General features: G+C 39.8%; 1 protein-coding gene across 2 annotated transcripts in view; it reads left to right on the forward strand.

Annotated features, from left to right (window-relative positions):
• The window catches only part of PCSK5 (proprotein convertase subtilisin/kexin type 5), a gene marked incomplete at both ends in the record, with an annotated part of 434,445 nt that overhangs the window by 237,404 nt on the left and 172,854 nt on the right, over positions 1-24,187 (forward strand). For both annotated transcript variants that reach the window (XM_080709117.1, XM_080709118.1), the window contains one exon: positions 2,857-2,960. In XM_080709117.1, the coding sequence (XP_080565243.1) occupies positions 2,857-2,960 (104 nt within the window). The remainder of the gene's footprint in view (positions 1-2,856; positions 2,961-24,187) is intronic.

The raw sequence follows: 24,187 nt of genomic DNA on the forward strand, positions 1-24,187 counted from the left end.
CATTCCTGTGGGCGTTCAATTAAGTAAGATGCAGCATGAGGCCCCATGGTTCAATCCTCAGTACTGGGGGGGGGGGGATAAAATGCAAATTAGACTCCCTATATGCTGGCAATATCTAAAACATAATGTCTACCAAATTAACCCATGACTATCTCCTGAGCTAATTAGCTATCTTCCTACAGGTGGAAACATCTCAGATTCTAAATCTAGTGTGTTCCCACATTCATTATGTTTCATATTTATTTTGGTGAAATCCAGAAAATGTTCCGGTTAGGTCATTTCCCAAGCAGTGTACATAATCAAATGTCAGAGTAAAGTCAACTGACCACCTCCTTCTCTCCATGTATAGTTCCAATTTCCTGATGCTGATTTCCTCCATCTAATTACAAGCACTCCAAGAACTAGGTTTTGCAACTCACTATGAGAACAATTAGCTCTTATTTCTTCAGACTGAGTTGAATGTAGGAGACTTCCTGAGTCTGCCAGAATACAGCTACCTAAGGTACAAGATAAATGTTCCTGATCTATTATTTTTATATTTTAGAGCTAAGGGTTCATTAGGGAAAAACATGTATCTCCCAATGGTCAGAACCCTGTGCTGGATATTTATGAAGGAATCTTGTCCTGATGATCAGTAATGTGGAAAACTTGCTTCTTTTTTTTTTTTTCCTTTAAGAGTAAGATTTAAAATGTGGGCATTTAAACTGTATATTAATATGCTAGTTTGATTTAGAGATATTTGTCAAATCCAAGTATACCTTTTGATGTCCTGCTATTTAGTCGTGGGGGAAAAAAAGTGTATGTTGATTTGGGAGGCTTCACCTTGCCAGGAGTAAGTAGCTAGAATGTCTTTCCAGACTGAGATTTTCCATTGTCATTTCTGCCCTTCACCCAAGTAACTATACTGGAAAACAGAGAGGACATGAGCATCACACGTCAGACAGAGCCAGAGCATCTTATGTTGAGCCTAGCACACAGTATATTATCCTTGGCTCATTTCCTCATTTCGCTGACCATCATACATCGAGTCTACTGAATTGTCATGTGAATGCAGGGTCAGCAAAGGGCCAAATCATGCCATTTGTTTTAAAACTCCCCTTCCTCCTGGGATCCCTCACATACCTCCTTCCCTTGCTTCGGTGTTTCACGCCTTACCAGCTTCTAAAATTGGTTCTTAACAAGTGTTATATCCAAGCAAAATGAAAATAATTCTGTTTTCATTGTTCTCATATTTCTTAAAGTTCATATAATTGGGCTTTAATTTCTGGAATAGAAGCACTTTTGCTAATGCAACCTTACAAAATAGTCTAGAGCCAATTTTCCCCCTCTGAAAACTTGGAAAATAACAGTACTGACTCTCTATTTATTTTTAGTCTGAGAGTGTAACAAAAAGGTATCCAAACTCAATAGGTCTTTTCTTTCCCTACTTTCTTCATAGTCAAGCTATCAAATAAGAACAGCAGCTCTTAGTCTAGCAAAGTGTTTTTCTGTCTACTTCTTAATAGCTATTATGCACCAGCCAGTAAGTTACATAATTGGCATTACTTTAACTGATTCTGTTAATACAATAAAGTAAAGTAGATATTAGTATCCACTTTGAAAGTGAGGAAATTGAGACCGGGAGAGGTTAATTTCACAATGAAAATTAAGAAACCAGAATCCGATCATTTGGCACTCTATTACTAGGAGGCTTTCTTCCAAACTGGGTATGTGATAGGCGTGCTGGGGGGGGGGGTGGAGTATAAAGTGAAGCAATGAATGGGTCTCACCATGAAAAATTAGCTACAGTTAAGATGAATTCTCCCTCAGCCTGGGAGATCCCGATGTCCACACATGAGCAGAAGAGGCAGGCAGTGAATGACTACTCCTCTTCCCCAAATGTTTTGACCCATTCTTCCAAATATTCCCTCAAAATAGAAAGTCGAAAGTGAGAAACAAAGAAAATGACTGTATAGAGACTGTGTGATGATTAGCATAATTCTTAGTGAAGTAAAAGATGATCACATCTCAGTATTCAAGACTGAATCGAGGAGGCGTCCTGATGAGAATTACATGCATGCACTGACTCAAATGCCTTCTCATATATGCACAGTCCATGAAGTCTGTATATGTGGTTGGGTTCATTTTCTGTATATTTGTGGTTGGCATTGGGTTCTCCACTGAACGTGTCTCCTGTTCACTAATTGCCTGTCCTCAGTGGTAGCAGCTATATGAAACAGGTTTCCAGTCGTGTAGTGTAACAGCTACTTATTACAAGTAAAGAACACTACATAGCTGTCTGCGCCTTATAGCCCAGTTTGGGATTCTGTACCATCTCTTCTTTCTGAAAGCATGCTAAAACTGGGGACTTGATTTCAGCTGAGATAGTCCCATTTCCCACATACATGGGAAGGTAAAATATTGCTAAGTTCGTTGGTAAATTAAGTTATTCGCCTAGTTAGAGAATTGAACAAGGAATATTCCAGAGGCCTTTCATTTTGACTTTAGCTTATTATAAATTTCCAAAAGTGATACAAACTTTTATACAAAATACAGTAGCACCAGGAGAGGCAGCCATTTTATTGAGGAAACTGGAGACCCTGACCCGTATAGAAGCTAAGTGACACTGACTTCGACCCTATTATTTCTTCAGTTGAAGGTTACGTTTTCTGCCTCCCACAGACTAATGTGCCTCCCTTCTCCATGTTGAGAACCAGAGCAGCATTTGGCATTTGGTGAACCCAAACTCAAATCTCTGACCCTTTGTTTTTAGTACTTTGCCACTTTGATTTTGCTTTTTGAATTTGCTTGTGACTCTCTGCTTCCCCCATCTTTTTTTTTTATTGGTACAATGATTCTTACCTTGTCTTTCCCCAGTCCGTTTCTGACCTGGAGAGACGTACAGCATGTTATTGTCAGGACTTCCCGTGCGGGACATTTGAACGCTAATGACTGGAAAACCAATGCTGCTGGTTTTAAGGGTGAGAACTTCTTTCATATTCTGTCACAGGCAAAATATTTTTATTTTTCTCCCATTTCAAATGGAGAGCAGGAAGTAGATCTCCTCAAATGAAAATTTAAATTTTGTGCTCACACGTGAAGAGCCTCATCTTTTAGTAAATAAAAAGCAAATTCATATTTTTTTTAATTGAAAGACACGTATGAGGCAGACTTCCTTGGCTTCCCACATCATAGGTCAATTTTTTAGAAAATCAACCAATTCCCAAGGATAGTCAATCTGTGGGACTCCTTATTAGTTTACTTTTTGCTGTCATTAATTATCTGAGTAATATTTATTAACAGTGTACTTTAAATTTCTTGCCTTCTATGATGATTACTTCCACTTAAACAATAACTAATATATATTGTTCTCTTTAGTGTGGCACTGTTAGTCCATGCATTCTGTAATTTGGTTTTGGGTTTATTTTTGAACTTCACAGGCATACTTCTAAGAGATATTACTTTAAACAAACTAAAAGTTCTCATGAAACTTTATAATGTGTTGTCTTTATGTAGTTATGCAGGATTTACAACAGGTGTTGAATATTTTTCCCATGTATAATCTGATACAGATTATATTGTCCTCTAGCCAATTTATTAACAGTATCCATTTTGTTTATTGTCATAAGTAATGTGTGTTGTAATAAAAAGAAAACAATTATATAAAGTAATAGTTTTAAGGATTAGTATACTTACTCAAATTGCAAATGACTGTCTTAATCTATCAATTTAAATTATAACAAAGGCTACTTTTTGTCCTATCTACAGACTTAAACTTACTCCCAAATAATTTACTATCATAATATAAACCCATAGATAAAATACAGTGTTCCATAGGATAGGGAATATCTACTTATAAATTGAATTTCTGCTCCTCAGACTGTCAGTAACATACAGAATAATTCTAAACAAGTCATTTAATTTCTGAAGGCCCTAACTGCTCCCAATTTAAACACTTTGGAAGCTGAATAATGTTTTTGGCATGTGATATCTTACATGTGATCTTAATATATCCTTTTTGAATTATGCCCAATGTATGCAAATATCCATGCCAAAATGTATATTTAAAAATTACTTGCAAATAACTTATTATAGATGCCTGCTTAACTAGAACTTATAAATATCTTTGGTAACCAGCACCACATAAATAGTTCTTTGATTAACATTTTTCACTCTGATTAACATTTTCACTTCATTTTTTAAAATAAAGAATATTCCACTGCTTTTAGGTACCATCCAACACTTCTAGTGGTTATGAACTGTACAGAGTTGTAAATCCCTGGTGGGATTCCCTTCTCTGAAGCCCACATCAAGATACTTGATTCCCAAATTGTAATTGTGTGGGTGCCATCAAAATTATTTGAAATTTCCTGATGTTCTAGGAAATCTAGACTGTAATTTGCCATGTATACCTTTCATTTTTTATTAGCTTCCACAGGCTCCCAGGTCCCGCTATAGAAATCTCTGAGGCTGTGGGAGAAACAGGAACCAGTGTGTAACCTTGGCCAGTTGAAGGCTGAACTTCTTAGTTGAAGGTTCACAGACTAAGTACCTTGACCTTGATGAAGCTGAGGAATCAACTTTAACCTAAATAAATGTCTTAGTTTTACTCATTCCTTTTTGGCAACTTTAAAAAGCGCAAATGGTTCTAATAAAGCTCTCAGCCCTCTTGAAAACCCTTGTTGGTTTTGGAGAGGGGGAAACAGAGGATTTAGACTAAATCACCAGGCCCGGACCTGAATCTGAAGGAGTCTGTACATTGCTTCTGGCAAGGAGGAAATAGTATTTTACTATTGCACGTGGCAATATTTAGTATAATATTTCACTCTTCCCTTAGATGGCTGCCAAGAGTAACAATTAAAGTTCGCTTTTTCCTAGATGAATTACTCTGACCAGTCCAGACTCCCAGTAGAATTGTTTTGTAATTTTGCTGATGGCAAGCCCCATATTTCATCTAAACGTGATCATAATGAGATGGATTTTTTTTTATAAAAATGAGAGTTATTTTCTTCCCTACTCTAAACATTTCCATCCCCTCCCAAGCATCCCACAAATAAAAGCAATTAGGGCAGAGGTTAGCCAGAGAAGCAACGTGCTTTGTGAAAGCAGAGAATGCAGGTCACTAGGACTAGAGAAAAAATGGACCAACTTTTTACGAAATATGAACTGAAAGAAGAGAAAGAGGTCGTGTTTGGAAGAGGTTCATGTAACAAGAGCCCAGCAAGAGCCCTTCCTTTAAACCAGGGCAGCTGACTTCCACAGGCCTTACTTAGCAGGAATCCATAGCCAGAAGGTTCTCCTTAGGAGAAAATGAAAGTTGCCTGCTGAGGAAAGCCCGTGACCACAGGTGATCACCCCATCCACCGGAATCATCCTTAATGCTCAGTGGAACGTGTACATGAAGTGGGTTTGAAAACACCTGTGCTTACAAAGCTTGCTTTTGTGCCTTAATGGTGAGTGGCTGATTTAAAAAGTAAATACACTCACACACACACACACACACACACACACACACACACACACACACACGAGCACATTTTACAGATTACTCAATAGGAAGTCAGCATCCCTGTCAGAATTTCTTTCTCATTTAGTAAAGCAGAAACCACTCAGAGTAGCAAATGAATCTAGTGGTAGTAATAGTAGCCTTCATTACCACTGCTAACTTCAGAAAAGCCAACACCCTGAGTCGTCCTTCACCAACCTTGCCAGGTGCACTTGTCACTGCATAGGCAGGTGATAGATAAATATGCACTAGATGTGGGCCCTCCTGAAGGCAGACCTGAGCCATACCCACGTGTGTGGTAGACCTGGAATATGGCAGGCTTCCCTCCTCCTGAGGCAGCTGCTATCTCCCTGAGGACAGGTTCTCTTGCATGGAAGGAGGTTGGCCCTGAAAAACTAAAGAATGGGCTCTCTGCTGGCTCACGGCTATATGTTTCTGACAGTAAGATGCCCCTGGAGATGCACACTGGTGAGCAGAGTACAGAGAGCTTTCCTCTCTATGCCTTTCTTCTCTATTACACAGTAGCACTTTGCAAATGACCCCATAGAAAGATCAGGCCACCAAGATGCCAGCCACAGTCAACATTATTATGCTAATGTACCTTCATTTTTAACCATTTTAATTAAACTAAGATTATTCTGTCCTGCTGCTTCTTAAGTAATTGTAATGATCTCTTATGGTACAATTAAAATATCTTTTACAGCAGATCAAATTTTCAAGATAAACATAATTTATTGAACACATACTTATGGAAACTGTAGATTTACCTCGTTGTGCTTGTGAATAATTCCAGCTAACTTTCAGAAAACACCTTTTGACTTTACAACTCCTCCAGAGAGAGTTTCTTGAAAAGCAAATGGAATAAATATTATGTATCTATGAAATATTATACATCTACTTGAAATCGTGCCTGAGAATAGGAATTTATTTGTCTGAGAGGAGATAAACAGATGTGATATTCTGCCACTGGAGAAATAAAATCCAAATTCTAGAATTTTGCTACTGACTAGCATTTGTAATCCTATGATATGACTTTGGCATCAAGCTGCTTGAGATCGTGTCAGGATTATTTCTTTTTTCCTTTAATCCCTTCCTTTCCTCACAGGAAAAGTCTTTTCTGTTTGTTTTGTTTTGCTTTGTTTTCTATTCTTTTTAATCCTCCCTTGTGCTCCTTAAAATGTACCAATCGAAGCATGGGCTTTCACCGTCTAGGTGGTTTCTTCAAGCAGTTTAATTTATGCTGCCAAAGATTTTATTTTATTTTTTATTTTTTATTGTGTGTGTGTGTGTGTGTGTGTGTGTGTGTGTGTGTGTGTGTGTGTTGCTGGGAATTGAACCCAGGGGCATTTTACCTCCAAGGTACACCCCAGCCCTGCTGAGGTTGGCCACGAACCCAGATTCTCCTGTCACAGCCTCCCAAGTATTGGGAATCACAAGCATGCACCACCACGCCTGGCTCCGCTGCCTTTATTGATTCGTAAGTTTCCTGAGCCACTTCAGCAGACCCACCTGACACGTGCTGACGACCCAGGAAGAGGGCGGAAATGCATTGCCCAGGGGACATGCAGCACCCAGTCAGATCCGCCATGACACAATTCATGTCCGGAGTCATATTTACACAGCACTTATGTTTACTCTTTAGTCTAGGCCCCAACAATCTCCCAGGTCATATTAGAGTAAAGGGTCAATGATCCTTCTCCCTCATTATTAAAATTCAGCACAACCTCAGCAGCAGAGGAATCTAAGACAGAGAATACCTGCTTCATGTCTGGTGTGTATGTAGACGGGCTCTGTCCAGGCTTACAGGATATGTGAACTCAGAGAGCCCTGCCAAAGACTTGCATCCAGGCATTCTTTATGGTCTGTGGCGCATATCATTTTCAGGAAGAAGCTAGCTCTTCCTTGGGATCTCTTCCCTTCTGCTTTGATCTGAGGAAACTGCAGACCCACCATCTCTCTCCAGTCCCGTCCCCAGTGTCGGCTGTGCTGCCTCCTTCTTCTCCCTGAATCCTGATCTCGGTTTGAGAATACAGCTCTGATTATCATTGAATGCATGAACATCAGTGCTCTGGCTTTTTATCAAAGTATTTGTATTTGGATTATGTGACTGTATACAGTTAAACTCTCTTAAATCTAAGAACAGGAATAGACCTCAGATAATAAATTAGGACCTTCTGTCATCTTTACTAGGCGAAAGAATGAAAAAAAATGTCATTGAAAATCAAAAAATGACAACTAAGTGAGCGAGCTTACCACGCCTTCCATTTCACTGCCCTCCCAGACTATGTAAGTCTCTTTTTTTCTACCAGCATGTTGCTGAAACCCCCCCCCATCCCCACTGACTCTCTCTGTGACCACAACTAAACTCTACTAGATTTTTTTTTATATTTAATTTCTAACTGGTTACCAACCCTGAGAAAACAGCTGGCAGCCTAATATGCCTTCTTAGCCTCCGAGGTCTTAACCTTCAATAACTTAATTATTTTTGACTGCCATCATTTCAGTCCCACTGGTAAAGCTGGTAATCTGAAGATGTTCCAATATATTTTTAATACCTACCTGTCTTGCTTTCAGTTTGTAACACTTGTTAAAAGGAATTAGAAGTGCCGAACCCATTAAGCATGCCCTGCCCTGTGTTGAATCTAAACTAGAGGGTTTGAGTTGCTTTTTTTTTTTTTTTTTTTTTAGTGCACAAAGTAATTTCTAATGTGTTTCCATTTGAAAGGGTAAAGTTTTGCTTTATTTTATTAATTCACTGTTCAAATAATATCCCATCTCTGCCACCTAGCATGTGGATTTTCTGTTGGTGGCTGTGTTTAGAGCTACATAATGCATGTTAATTGGTAATCTGTACATTGTATTGTAGAAAGGTCAAAGTGAAATGTTATTTATCAAATCAGTTTCAGAGGTTAGATTAGAATCAGACACTTGACTCTAGTCCCTACCCATTTGCAGAAATAAAGCAATTATAATTTGGAAAGCCAGGAAGGTAAATACATGAATACATTCAGTTCTACAGAATACGATTTGCCATGTGATTCATTTTTTTAAGATTGTTTGCTATCATTGTACTCTGTGAACTCAGATTCATTTCATACTGACTGATTTTAAAGCCTTTTATCTTTATATTTATTGACCATTGCACATGAGTTTATTTTTAGTTCGTGAGCTATGAACTAAAAATAGATATGAATTGTACATAGTTAAGAATTTTACATTTATTCTTTTGTCTAGTGGATGACCTACCTAAACATCTATGTGGGAATGTAAAATCCCTGGCAGCAAACCCTGTATAATTATTACTTAGTCTAGAGTCTACTATTCAAAATATCCACTAGTCCCATCAAATGTGTGAGGTTTAAAAACATTTTCCACAAATGAAAAATATTTTCCCCTTTGCTGGTCTTTTCTGAATGATAGTATTAATTTTTTCAGGCATTTGGGACTTATGCTTTCTTTTGGTTTTGTTTCTATCTAAGTTTTAAATGTTCATAGTTTCACACTTACGATTCATCAGGACTGGGGTGATGTGCATGCCTAGTGAGCACAGGGCCCTGGGTCCAATCCCCAGCGCTCCAAGAGAATTAAAATAATGGCTGCACTATTTGGCTATTATCTCCATTCCAGATATAATTAGTTAATTGAATAGAATTGCTCTTGAAATGGTTTTGTGGTTTTACCACAATCTCAAGAACCAAACAATGTTTTCTGTGGGCTTTGAGGAAGCCAGTCAAAGATTGTGCACCTTGGTTTTTGCAGAACATGGGTAACTAATGCCCAGCATTATGAGAAAGCTAAGTTGAATGAAAAGTGCTTCAAAACTGAAAACATCAAACATGAAGAGTCAAACGTATATTTTCCTATGTATCTATTTCCTGTTTTTTTAAATAAAGATGCAGAGCTATGTTGTAAATAAGAATGTTGTTTGTGAGCCAGGCGTGGTGGCGCACGCTTGTAATCCCAGCATTCGGGAGGCTGAGACCGGAGGATCACGGTTCATGGCCAGCCTCAGCTACTCAGTGAGGCTCTCTGCAACTCAGTGAGACCCGGTTTCAAAATGAAGAATAAAAAATAGGGCAGGGGGTGTAGCTCAGAGGTCAAATGCCCCTGGGTTCCATCCCCAGCCCCGCATAAAAAAAAAAGAAAAGAAAAAAAATGTTGTTTGTGGGATTGAGAATTAATTATATGGCCTTAAATGGGTGAGAAAAGATGTATTAAGGACTTTATGATAAAATATCACTAATGTGTCTTCAAACATCTTCATATTATAACCATATATCAAACACAAAATACTTTAATTTTGTTTTCAATGTTTAAGTGTCGCCTTGAATTCAGCCTTCTTTAAAATTGTAATTAATTGCTTCAATATACTAACGAATGATAGAAATCTGAACTAATTGATTATAGACTATCAACAACCTGTCAACCTGTTAGTTAATATGTCATATAAAAGTTGAATATAAAGTTTAATTTTTAGCAACATGCAAAAGCTTCTATATTTAAGAGAAAGCCAATGCTTCTTTCTGTATAATTACTTGAAAAAACTTGAATCACTTATTCTAATGAGGCGATAAGGCTGGATTTCTCCCCAGTAATTCTGTGTGTGCAGGTTGAGGGGTGTTGGGGATAGAACCCAGAGCCTCAAGCATACTAGACAAATGCTTTACCACTGAGCTACACTCACAGCTCTGCACCAGTTATTTTTAAAACTCCTCTTTTAGCACATGAGTTTAGCTATCTTTAATAATAGAAAATCTTGATATTTTGTGGTGACAGTTGGTGTTTTAGGCAACGATAAAAGTCATCAAACCCTAAGCCCAATGAAAACAAAGGGTGACCAGCCAGAGCCCATGCTTTTTTTTTTCTTATTTTTCTTTTTTGACTGTAAGTGTGTTGTGACTATAAAGTAATAAAATGGATTTCTTTGCGAAACTGATGATTGGATTTTGAATCCAGTTCCAAAATAAGATTTAAAGTATTTAAGCCAAGACACAATCTTATCAGAACAAATTCACACATATTCTCTTCCAGAGACTATTTGGAAGTTCAACATTCATTTTTCTTATGAGCCTAAAACAAAAAAACAAAAAAATTCACTCAGCATTGCAGTTCAGTTTATGGATTCCACAGAGTCAAACAATTTGGGATAAAATCTCAGCTATATAAACAATAAGCAGTGCCTGGAAATCCTTGTACTTTCTCAACTTTATTGAGATGAAGTTTACATATAGTAAAAAGTACCACTTTAAATGCATAATTTGATGCATTTTGACAAATAGATAGCATCACCACAATCAAGATGTGGATTATCTCTGTCACCCTAAACTGTCGTTCTCCTTCCTCGTTCCCTGCCCTGCATCCACAAGATGCACCTGTTCATCTGCTTTCTCTCGCTGTGCATCAGTTGTCCTTTATGTACTTTCATGTAAATGGAATTATTTGAGATTGGCTTCTCTATTATCTCCATACAATATTTTAGATATATCAATTCCATCTAATATATCAGAAGTTTATTCCTTTTTATTGCTAATTAGTATTCTATTCTCTGAATATGCCACAATATGTATACACCTGCACTTTTTTTATTAATTTATTTTTTAAATTGGTGCATTGTAGTCATATATCAATCACATTGGAGTACAAGACTTGAGAGGATATACAAGCACACATCATCCAATTAGCCCTCCTCCAGCCCCCATCCCATTCCCTCCCCCTCCCTCCATCCCACGCTTCTTTGGTGATTTACTTTGATACATTTGTTTATGTACCTCCTGCGTTTTAAAGAGGCTCCGTCCTCCAGTATTACATACCCTCTGATTGGTCACATTAGTTGCTTCACTATAGGGCCCTTTCTATAGCTCAACCTCTTCCTGTTGCCCTTTTCCTCCTAGTTATTGCTGATTAAGAGAAGCGTCTGATTTATATTTTCTGCGATATTTCTCTGTGCATGCTGCGTTGCAAGTACCGATCCCACTCTTGATGGTCCCAGTAGTGGCCTGGCTACTCAGTGGACTGATCCAGACCTCGCTGGCTCAAGCAGCGGCCTTGCCTCATGGGAGGCCCCAGTTCTGGTCTCGCTGGCCCTTGCACCGGTCTAACCCCTAAGCTGGCTTTGGTCCTGGCCTTGGAGGCCGCAACACCTGCACTTTTTTATTGATGATTTTCTGGTTTCCAATTTGGGGTTTATAGAAGTAGAATTTCTATGAATAATCATGTACAAGTCTTTGTGTGGACAAATTACAATGTTTTTAAGATATCAGACAGAAAGAAAAACTTTCTAATTTGAACAGAGACTTCAAGAAGTGAGAATATTCTAGATATAAACCATTTTATTGACGTGAATATCACATACAGAACTTATTCAACAAAAACCAGGCATGATTGCACACATCTGAAACCTCAGTAATGGACCGAGGCAGGGGCATCGCAGGTTCAAGGCCAGAGCACATGTGGTTGGTGACTTAGCAAAACCTTATTTCAAAATAAAAAATAAAATAGGGTTGGGGGTGTAGCTCAGAGGTGGAATGCTTCTGAGTTTCATCCCTAGTAACACACACACACACACACACACACACACACACACACACACACACACACGATGGAGACCATCATTATGGCTAGAGTGAACTGGGCAAAGGAAGAATGAGGCAAATATTATCACATAAAGAATTTAGCACACTTCTTCATGCACAGGACACATTTAAGTAAAATTATTTATAATCTATATGTCATGCAGCATACTCAGTAATTTGTTCATATTTCTATATAATAAAAACTGAGCATGTAGGTATTGATATGCATAGAGCTATGTCCATTAAAGTGGTGTGTGCAGCTTAGCTCTATCACCACTTTTAAGTATTAGACTTACTACTTTATAGTCACATATCTCTTGTAACACTTCAAATCTCATCTTTTCTCTGATTCGTGTTGTTTTTGTTTCAGATAATAATTTTAGTTTAAGATTTGTGATAGTTAACTTCCTTATTTGTGGTCCCCATTTTCATAAGATTACTTGGATTTCAGTAACTAGTAAATGAGCCCTATAGTACTGAAAAAAGGCACAATCTACTGATGAATATTAATGATATTAATGCCAAGTGTATATATTGAATTAGAAGTGTAAATAAATATAACAAGGGGATAGAAGATATTTGAGACCCTTTAGAGTTACTAAAAGTTTGAGAACCAAGGTTTGTCTGAAAAGATGTCTTGTGTTGTAGTCAGCTGGACAAATGCATTCTTTTGTATTTCCTGGAGGGCTGAGGATTAGAGCTGGAGGAGAGGAGACAGCAGCACTGAAAGCTGCAGTTCAGGGGAAGGGCAAGAGAGAGCCCAGAGTGCAGTGAAAGGGCAGGTGTGGTGTGATAAGGAAAGCAATTTAGAAGAAACTGAGAGCAAAGCTACTTGAATCCTGGAGTTAGGCGTCCTCATTTGATGTGAAATACATTTTGGAGCCACTGTCGTGATCCGAGAAAGTAAGTTGGAGAAAGTAATGACTTTCAAGCAGGTTGATTCTAGTTGCTAGTCTGATGTCAGAAACAGTTTTATTTTCTAAATTGATGGTGTGAATCCATTGGTCCCGGGATGCATCCTACCAAATGACATCTATATAACAAATCGACTTGTTGAAATGGATGAATGTTTTCTCGCAGTGATGATTTTCTATTATCTTAGTATGCAGTTGTATACTCAAGACCTTAAGGACCGTGACATTGAGCAAAATTTGTTATCATCTCTTGGCCTTCTTCTAAATGAGGAAAGTTATGAAGTTGGGATGTATGATCATCGCTGCTAGTTCTTTATTTTTAAAGAAGAGAAAGAAATGCTTTTTGAAATGGCTCTTTAATAAGCTTAGGGGAAAAGGTGGGGTGATATGAGTACTTGAGAAATGTCAGGCAGGCCAGTGAGAAGCTTTTCAAATGTCCTTTAACCAAAGTCTTTTTGCTGCTTTTTATCTTTCACCGTGACCTTCGGAAAGCCGCTTAACTTCTGATACCTGAATTTCATCCTTTTAAATTTTTTTTGCCAATATTTGTATCTTTTTATTTTTTAATTTTTTTTATTGATGCATTGTAGTCATACATCTTAATGGGATACAAGATGCTAGAGGCATAGATGCACACATCACCCAATTAGCCCTTACCCAGTTCCCACCCCATTCCCTCCCCCTCCCTCCTTCTCAAGCTTTTTAGATCTTGACTGGTGCATTGTAATTGCACAAGGTAATGAGATGGTAGTGAGATTCACAGAGATACATTCATTCGTACATGAACATGACATCATTTGGTCTGTTTCCTTCCCCGTTCTCCTCCTTCTCGTTTTCTTTTTACATACAGCTGTGGTCCCTGTGTTTGCCATGTGATTTTGCAAAGATTTCAGAAAATCAGTAACATAATTCTGGTTCTCACCTTGAGTTGCTGTAAGAGTGTACCCTGGCAGAGTGACAGAGAAGTTGAGTTCGTAGTGACTAGTTCTGAAGTTTTACATTAATATAATTTTTCTCAGTTATGAAGCCAATACAAAATTGTCAGTAGTCTTAGGAAACCGTGTTGCCTTTTAAACCCACCCAATATTACAATGTGGATTCTTTCTCAGGGTATTGTAAGAGGGTTTTATCTAGAAATCCTTTGCCTCTGTTTATGTTTTGTCCCCAGAAGTACCCTGGAGCCAGCATAGACAGTATTATCAATAGTATGCATCTTAGAAGCCTAAAATCTGCACTGAATTCAAGCCACAATCACTAGAGTCGAAGAACATGACCAAAAGTGTGGGAAATTCCCACGAGGTTTGACAGGGCTGCCACAGTTGGTTGCACAGATTGCTGACTGCACACGGGATCCAGCCTGAGGCTAGTGGGGCAAATGAAATCTGGTCTGGGGTCCAGTCACCCAGCCACGTGCCCTGGAGCATGCTGATGTCCACCTTAAAGAGAGCAGCTCTGATTCACATAGGTCCTACGTAGGCATTCCTGTCCCGTGAATTCTGTTGTGCTCAGTCCTCACATTGTCTGAGACACAGATATCTTTTAAAAGGTACCATCCAGAGATTATTTTATTCATTTTAACTTTCAGTTATTGCTTCAAGCTTGACATTCACAGAACCGATTCTTTTGTTAGCAATGTAACTCAGTGTTACTAGAGTCAAAGAGAGTTCTCCAGCATCACCACAGGCAGATTGATGGCTGTTTACATTACTATCTTTATCACCAGCCCTGAAGACAAAGGTTGAAGTAAAACCAGAATGATTTTAAGTGATTTCATTGAAGCAAATGTGAGTGCTAAGCCCAGACCCGTCACTCTTCCTATTCCTGTATATGTTCACGCGTTTTGTGACCAAAAGTGTAAATAATTAAAGTGTCTAATAATTTCACTTGGGGTCTAGTAGAATGTTTATATCTACAAAGAAGACTCTTTGTAAATATGACATGTGCAGGGCACAGAAGCACAGAGCTGGGGTGGCATGGCTTTATTTGGAGCTTTTCATGATTATCATCAGATTGTCTTATAAGATCCTCCCTGCAGATTCATCTTTTCTACCAAAGAACAGAGCTCTAAGTGTGGAAGGGAAAGCTATGGCTGGGATGCATCAGAAAAAATCTCTTGTTGGAATTAAGACTTGCGTATCAGTTCAGCCTCTGGCACCCACGTTCCATGCTCAGGTGCTACCCAGGCCCATGTCCCCATTCAGACTGTAACTTACTTCCTCCATGAGGGGACCCTGGTGAGTGGGCCCTTGTAGACACTCGCTACAGATGGCCCAAGTGAACAAGCAGTGAAAGGGCCTTACTGTGGCATATTTTTTTTCCTTTTCTTCAGTACTGGACATGGAACCCAGGGGCATTCTCCCTCTGAGCTACACTCCAAGCCCTATTTCTTAGTTTTTTTTTTATTTTTGAAACAGGGTCTCACTGAGTTGTGAAGTAGCTGAGGCTGCTCGTGAACCGTGATCCTCCTGTCTCAGCCTCCCAAATGCTGGGATCACAAGTACACACCACCACACCCAGCCTGAAACGTGCTATTAGTAAAATTGACTTGGCCCATTCTTTTTTGCAATCCAGAGAGACCTGTCTATTGGTGCCAGTGTCTTTAATATAAACCAGATCTTAAGATTCAAAAAGAAACGCTGACATTAAGCCTGCCTTCCTTCTATGTGTATGGCTCCCTAAGGCCACTGCCTCTCGTATCCAGAATCCATCTGGATACCTCTGCTGCAAAATAAGTAAATCCAGACTTTTCTCTCACTTAGAATCTCAGTGCAGAGTCCCTACACATGTTCACCTTTCCCTAGTCTAGAGCATCTCAAAGCAGTTAAACTTCTATTATACATCCCAATAATGATTTTCAACAGGCTTCATTTTGTAGTGTTATACCAGGAGAAGTGGGACACCCTAAAACTCCCAGAATCATCCTCAAGCAAGCCATTTTGATCACCGCCTGATGTTAACAAGTGGTGTTGGCTCCGGGTGTCATCCTTCCATCTGTGCAAGCCTTCTTGGTTCTAATAAAAAGAACCCAGGCTAAACAAATATAAAACAAATTAGCTTTTCCATATTAATATCTTCACACTGAAGGAAAATCTCTGATGGAAATGGCTGAAGAAGATCTTGTCTCAGCAAGCATAGGGGAAAGTATGATAGACCAGATGCTAAGCTCTTTCCAAGCCCCACATATTTCCTTTTCTACACATGATATTTTAATGGGTTTTAAAGAAGTTTTGAAGGAGAGAGCAATTTCTACACAAAAAGCAAGGGAAGTACTACATAACTTCCAAATGCAGAGATTCTGCTGTGTTACCTTCCAGGGCGTTTCTGAGCACATCCTAAAAAAAATGCTTCCAAAGCATCCCCCCCTTGTCAGTTGCCTGACCCTTTGCCCTCCTGTCAGTTGGCCCTCTGCTTTTAAACTTCCCATCACTCTTCTTGGAGGAGGGGAAAATATTTTCATTATCCTGAGTAGTGCGAAGGAGCTGCCCCAGTCCCTTCTGTAGCTCCCTGCTCTTCCTCCTTTGCTGCCCAATCCCAGGGCCTTTCCCTAGCATTTCAAGCTCTTGATCTCCCAGTCCACTCTCTCCCCGGCCTTTGTAATGCAAAGATAAAGCCTTTGTTCTTCTTGGACCCTCCACTCCCACTTCTTTTCTTTCCCATCTTCCAGTTCCTTCAATTACAAGCATCAGGTCCCGCTGGAGATTTTCATTTCCTCATCTTCCTGATCTGGAATCCTGGCCCACCCCCCTTCTTTACTTTAGAAATTGCTAGGTGGCATGGTGGACCACGCCTATAATCTCAGTACTCTGGAGACAGGAGGATCACAGGTTTGAGGCTAACCCTAGCAACTTAGTGACATCCTGTTTCCAAATAAAAAATAAAATAGGGCTGGGGGTGTAGCTTGGAGGTAGAAAGCCCTTGAGTTCAATCCCCAGCACCACAAAAATAAATAAATAAATAAATAAATAAATAATTTAGAATTTCCAAAATAAAAGTCATCTTTCACAAAACAACTTGGCCCCAAGACTTACTCCTGTAGTCAAGGGATGCTGTCCTGCCCATCACCCTGTTCATGTCAGCTCCTCCGTGGCCCACCCTGGGTGCATTGTGAAATCTCTGGCTCCTTTGTCTAATCTGGTAAGTTATTGGCCATTTCCATAACTAGTTTATGATTCTCCCCCTCCCGCCTCGCCATCTCAGGAGCTAGTTTCTTGTTTCTCCCTTGCCGCCTTGGATACCCCTATCTAACCAAGGTCGGGTCAGTCTTTCTAGAATACCAGTTACAATACAGCATTCTCTTCATCACTGGCTGCTCCTTGCCTCCAGGCTGAATCTGGCCAGTCGCTCCAGGCTCACACAGCCCTGTTTGTTGTTGTTATTGTTTGTTTGTTTGTTTGTTTGTTTGTTTGTTTGTTTTGTGGTACTGGAGATTGAACCCAGGGGCTATTTTTTTTCTTTATATTTTGAAACAGAGTCTCACTAAGTTGCAGAGGGCTTCACTAAGTAGTGAGTCTCCTGTCTCAGCCTCCCAAGTACTGGGATTACAAACATGTGCCACCATAGCCTTTTGAGGAAGCTACAATTCCAAATGCCCCATTTCTAGTACTTTCCCTCCATGAATCCACACTACTCAAGGATTTAAGAGCTGTCTCATATCTCATTTTATCTAAGAGAATATCTACTCTTCTAAAACTCTACAGAAATTTCACTATTATTATCCCTTGAGCTTAAAAATTATTAAAATTATTATGGAAATGAAAAAGAGTGTCCATGAAAAATATAGCATGGTGCTTGAACCTAAGAAGGGGAAGTGGTAGCAGTCCTCCAGGTGAGATGAGGACTCGGGCTCCAGGAATAGCTTCTTCTCAGAGTTTTGTGATCATCACTTGCAACCGTGGGTGATGGTCCATGGCAGGTGAGCGGTGGGTACGTGGATCCATGAAAAAGCAAAGCTTTGCGACCACTGAGTGAAAAGCACTAGCTTAAACTAAATAGCAATGGGATTTGCTTTTCCTTTCTTTTGTGAGAATTTAAGAAAGAAGCAAAAATAACTGTGTGAGTAATATTAATAATAATAATAATAATAACAACAACAACAATAATATGTGAATAGTAGTGAATACTTATGTGAATAAATAATAAAAAATAGTAAATCATCTGTAGAGAGGAAGGTGTTGTGTTGTTTGCTCAGGCTTTACAACAGGAAGGCCCAGGTCGGGGCACTGACAAACCTGTGGTCAGTCTCACCTTTCATTAGTCTTTGCTCAGAGGCCAGCAGAGTTCCTTTTTCAATTTGTTCTCTTCTTTGATCAGACAATCTTAGTTTCCTAAAAACAGGCGATACTGTGATCTGGATCCCCCCTGGCTACATGGCCAGGTCTCTCCAAGCTGGCAAAATGGTTTTTCTACTTCCATTCAAGAAATATCAGCCGATTACCTTAGGTAAATGACTTGCTTATTCTAACTATGTTTGGAGCAAATAAATGAGGACCAGCCAGAGAAAAGAAGAAAATAACTTGACGTTTTTTTTTCTTTCCTTAAAATGGAAAGAGGCCTTTGAGAAAAGGCAAACATATGTCTTTCTTGTGTAAACTGTGCAAATTAAACAAATAGTAAAGACGCACTTCTCTATATGCATATATAATTACTGTGTGTATGTAAACATACGTATACACACATATGTACAATAAAGTACATCTTATATGTGGAAGAGGAGCTCAGCAGTGTTTGCTAAACTCTTACTACTTCCTGTCTGCAATGATGAGCCCATCTGACTATCTACAGCTGCTCAGCAAACCCATCCCAAGGGGCGCTTTGAAGTGCAGCCCCAGCAGACAGCCAAGTACCTGGAAACTTTCCACACGCAAGATGTCAGTAGCACTGTGCCGGCTGGCATGTTTGGATCTGGCTGGAGTTGTTACTAGAGCCTGAGACTTTAGGAAGAGCAAGGGGAAAATAAAAATAAAACACACAGTAGAATGCAGGTGCCGGCTGCTCTGTTTTTCTACCCCAGGGGAGTCTGCATTTTACACTACATAGCAGGCAAAAACATTGCGACCATGATTTTGGTTCTTTAAGAAGCTTATATCACTTTTCCATGAAATCTATTTTTTTTTAATTGAGATTGAACCCAGGGCCACTATACCTATGAGCTATACTCCCAACCCCTCCCCACTTTTTTAAAGTAGGTTCTTGTTAAGCTGCTGGGGATGACCTCGGACCTACCATCCTGCCACCTCAGCCCCCCATTTCCTGGGGATATAGGCCTGTGCCACCGCGCCAGCTCTGAAGAAGTACACACTGAGGAGCAGGGCTCAGACAAGGGAAGCAGCGGTGATTCTAGGGGTGCCTGTCCGGCACAGGCTTGTGTGGAGCTGCTGACATCAGGGGAGTGAAAAGTACCACTTCCCACCCGCTCATCCTTAGGCGCTTACATTTGTTTTCAGATTGGGCTCTTCATTTCCACTTTAAAAGAGCAGTACTAACACTGCTGCTCGTTCTGTGGGGCATCCTCTCGGTTGCATACCCTCCTCCTGTCCTGCACATTTGGCTTGGTTTGATTAATAGGTGGGAAAGGCACTGGTCCCCATGGGAGCTGCTATTTCAGAGCAGGTGGCTTAGCACTTGGAGGATCAAAGAGCCCAGAGGTGCAAGGACTCAAACGGCTGCGTGTGGCTCTTTGATCTCTGGCTCAGGGTTGCTGCCCACCCCACAGATCAAGCAGCCTCCATCACATCAGGAATTTGGGTGACCACCTTTTATTCTGGTGGTTTGCCAGTAGTAGATGAGAAGAGAACAACCTGATTGATGGTAGATGACATCCCACAGTCGTGACTGGCTTTGGTTCTCGCGCTCCGGCCCACCACTACTTCCTGTGATAGTACCCACGCTCCCCACCCCTGCCGACCCCACCCAAGCCTGGGGTTCTGATTTCCTCACTGCCCCAGGAACCATACAGTGGCACCAATGATCTAATCAGGAGGCTCAGTTCTGGCTCCAGAATGTGCTCTCTGCATCGCAACCTAACTAAACTCTGCACAATACCGAATCCATGCAGGTTGTCTAATGTGACTGCAAGTCTTGGCCAACATCAGTGTGGTGCTTACTACACACCAGGCTCTGGCGGTTCCTTCACATTCATACATTCATTGTCTTTTTGACTGATGTGTTGCTTTTTTGTGTGTATGTGGTACTGGGGTTCCTGGAAGCCCTTCTACCTCTGGGCTACACACCCAGACCTATTTTATACTTTTTATTTTTGGAAACAGGGTCTCTTAAGCCAGCATGGCTGGCTTTGAACCTGCACGATGATCCTCTTGTCTCCTCCTCCCAAGTGCGGGGATTACAAGCGTGTGCCACCACGCCCAGCTGATTTCTTGCTTTTTAAAAGTGCCTTTATATGCACAGTAATTACACAGTTTGGTGCCTTTAATTGTTTTTTATTATATCATAAAGCTATTGTCTCATCCCCTCACTGACTGAAAAACAACTTATTTTCCATTTCTCTTGGACCTTCACTGTTCAGCATAGTGTTAAATATAGAGTTAGATGCTCTATAACCCAGCAATATAATAGCAAATTAGACTATTAGTGCATACAAATTACCTTATTCAAAATGTTTGCTACCCAAGGTGTTTCAGGTTTTGGATTTTTTTCTTTAAGGATTTTAGAATGTTTGGATATACATAATCAGATGTCATAGGTGTGGGGCCCAAGTCTAAAGAGGAAATTTATTTATGCTTATTGGCATCTTAAGTGTTCAACCTAAAGGCAATTTTATAGTCTATTTTGGGCCTCTACATCTTGACCACAAACTTTAACATGAGGCCGGGTGTGGGGCCACTTGTAATGTCACATCGGAGCTCACAGTTTTGATTTGGGGAGCATTTCAGATTTGGGATTTTCGGGATGTTCAGCCTGTATCAGCAAAATACATCAAAATGAGAACTTTGAAATGCTCAAATAATTGAACCTGATTTGTCAGCCATGTTTTATATATTGATGATTGTGTGCATCTTAAATACAAATATAGTTTAGGATGTCTGCCCACCTTCTAGTTACTAGATATAAGATGGGAAGTTTCCCTGCCACTCTGTAAGAGCACATTACAATCTCAGATCCAAGTAGAATGCCAAGTCTCCTGGTCTGTCCAGGAGTGAGGGGTCTTGCAGGACACAGAACTTTTAATTTTAAAATCAGAACAGATCTGAGCAAACCTGGACCCTTAGTCCCCCAGTCAACAGGAGTGATTTCCTCAGTGGAAGATACTGACCGGACTTTTCTATTAAATGCTCAGCAATGGATGACTGTCACTGAGTTGCGCTTGTCTTCAGTTAAATATAAAATTTTACATTTCTCATGGGCTCCTTGTGAGGAGCTTTGGTTGTTGAGCATTTGTACTGTTTTACATGGATACTGTGTCAAATTGTGTTTGCATCTGGCAGCTGGTAGCAGAAAGGCCCTCATTCATTTCAGAAAGCTCAAAAACTTATGAAAAAGTCTCTTATTCTAACCAATCAACTCCTTTATTATACATATTCAGTAATTTACTAATAGTTAATCTAGAATCATCTTGATCTATCCATTCGGTATAATATTTAACAACAATGAAAAGAAAAGATTTGAAGTAGCTTGTTCCAGTGTAGATGGTCCTCTAAGAGAGATAAAAGTGTGCCAATTTCCCTGGCTATAGCTTCTTGTGCACAGATACTCTCTTTTTTTTATGCTGAGCTTTCTGGCTTTTCTTGAGAATTTTTAAGACCTCCTAGCTAAAGCTGTGGCTTAAATTAACTATATCTTCCTTCAAACTATGCAGTTGGTGACTTGTGTGCCTGGCAATTAGCTTCTTCAGCACTTCTGGTCTTGTCAGAAAATGAAAATATACCTGCCAGAGAATATTACCTCTCTCTATGAGTTCTCTTGTCCATCTGTCTATTTCAGCAAGGCAACCTTTGGAAAACATTTAAGAAAAACTAGCTATACTTTTTTGTTGTGGCAATGGTACTGGGGATGAAACCCAGGGGCTTTCTACCTCTGGGCTATACTCTCAGACCTATTTTATAATTTATTAGGAAACAGGGTCTCACTAAGTTGTTGAGAGCCTCACTAAGTAGCTGAGGCTAGCTTTGAACCTGTGCGATCCTACTGTCTCAGCTGGGATTACAAGCATGCGCCACCACACCTGGCTCTAGCTATACTTTTGACATGAGATAAAACCATTTTCCTGAGCTAATCTGCATGACTGAGCCTATTTATGAGGCATCTTACACACATGGACACATAAATGGCCATGCTGCCTAAAAGAGCACAGAGACTACCATGCAAATTTTTTAAATCACCTTTACTGAAATAGAGCTTGGTCTGCATCATGCTACTAAGAAATGAATTTATTTCTGAAATGTAAAGAACTTTGCTTCAAGATTCCTAATGATTCTACATGCATGCCTCATTATCTAATATTTTTATGATCTTAACTAGTGTTAAATCTGAATTGGATGTTTTCTGGCCTTCCCCCATAGGAATTAAAAATTCTTGAACTACTCAGGATTCCTGTCCACATCAATATTACTAGTATTCCAGTTTAATAGAATTATGCATCCTGCACAGTGCTTGCCTAGACTGGATTCTGCTTGGTCATCATGAGATTATTTTCAGGCTCTGGTTTTGCTCTGGACTTGGCATAAGGAATGTGCAAAGATCAGATGCCCCTCTCTATGGCCACAGCACAATCAATTGTTGGCACAGTGAATCTGCCATCAGCATGAATTTGTAAATATGAATATTGGCTCTATACTTTGAGTAAATTTCAAGTGATTTGATGACTTTATGGAAGTCAGTAATAAAAAGAACAGACCTCCTCCTTCCCCTTATAATTCATTAGTAAATACTTTATGCCACTTCGTGAATTAATTAAAATTTTTCTCAGCTCCATCCATTCACTTCATAAATATTTATGGAAGCCCTCCCCTGTGTCAGGAGCTCTCTAGAGAAATCTTGCCCTGAGCCTGCAACTCATCACTGTGACCCTGGGACAGGCAGGACAGACGTGACTCAGGTGGTCCAAATGGGTCATTTTAGTGGGTGAAAATTTTATATTATTTTAAAAAATTATTAATGCTTTCAAACTGTTTAATGGTTGTTTCATCTATTGATACCACATTTCAGAGGAGTTTATCTTCCCATCACATTCATTGTATAATTATTTTTCACTGGCATTTCCCAAGAAATAACTTCCATTTTGACTACATAGGTTTGGCATATTGCCAGCCCAAAAAGGGGGGAAAAGTGGAAAGAAAAGTGTATTTCATGTTTTTCTTGGGCTGTATATCATAGTTGTGAGTAGATACACAATTCTGAGTCTTTCAAAATACTAGAAATCTCTACTACTGACCCAATTGACCTTCTTCTAACTAATCCAATTTTCTCATTCATTAATGTTATATTAGTATAAATTGTTTTCTCCTGACCTGTCAATCTGTAGTTTCACTGTAGCTAGTCAGCCTCTTTTCTGAACATCTATTTTGAGTGTTTCATGAACAGACCTTGTCTCTGGAGGGTTAGGAATTGAAGTAGAAAAGGAAACAAATTTATGGCCTTCATAAAGACTCAAGGTGCTTTTCTACTTAACTCAAGTGGTTGCTTAACAGGCATGATGTGTTGGTGGGATCTGATGACTCTTTGTGTAAATTTATGTCGTGAAGAGGACATTTATTAGGAAGGGGTGGGGAAGGGGAGGAGCAGGAGGGAGCACCACTGAGCTGAGGTGTGGGGGGAACTGCCCCAGAATTCAGCACTGGGCAAAGTCCTCTCCTCCCCCACCCATCACACTCTCCTCTACCGATCAGATCTTTACATATTCGCCTAAACTGAGATCTAAAATGCTAAGTTGTGCTTGTGTAAAGTCACTAGCAAGCCAAGTGCGGTGGCGCACGGTTGTAATCTCAGCATTTGGGAGGTTGAGACGGGAGGGTCTGGGTTTCTCAGCCAGCCTCAGCTACTTATTGAGGCCCTTTGCAACGCAGTGAGACCCTGTTTCAAAATAAGGAATAAAAAATAAGGCTGGGGGTGTAGCTCAGAGGTAGAATGTCCCTGGGTTCTATCCCCAGGACTGCAAAATAAATAAATAAACAAACAAACAAACAAAGTCACTAGCATGTGGGATTTCTGAGTACTAAATTGAGGTAGGAAGCCTAGCACAACATATTTGGTAATGATTTCAA

Source organism: Muscardinus avellanarius (assembly GCF_963383645.1).
Source record: "Muscardinus avellanarius genome assembly, chromosome: 13".
Lineage (NCBI taxonomy): Eukaryota > Metazoa > Chordata > Mammalia > Rodentia > Gliridae > Muscardinus > Muscardinus avellanarius.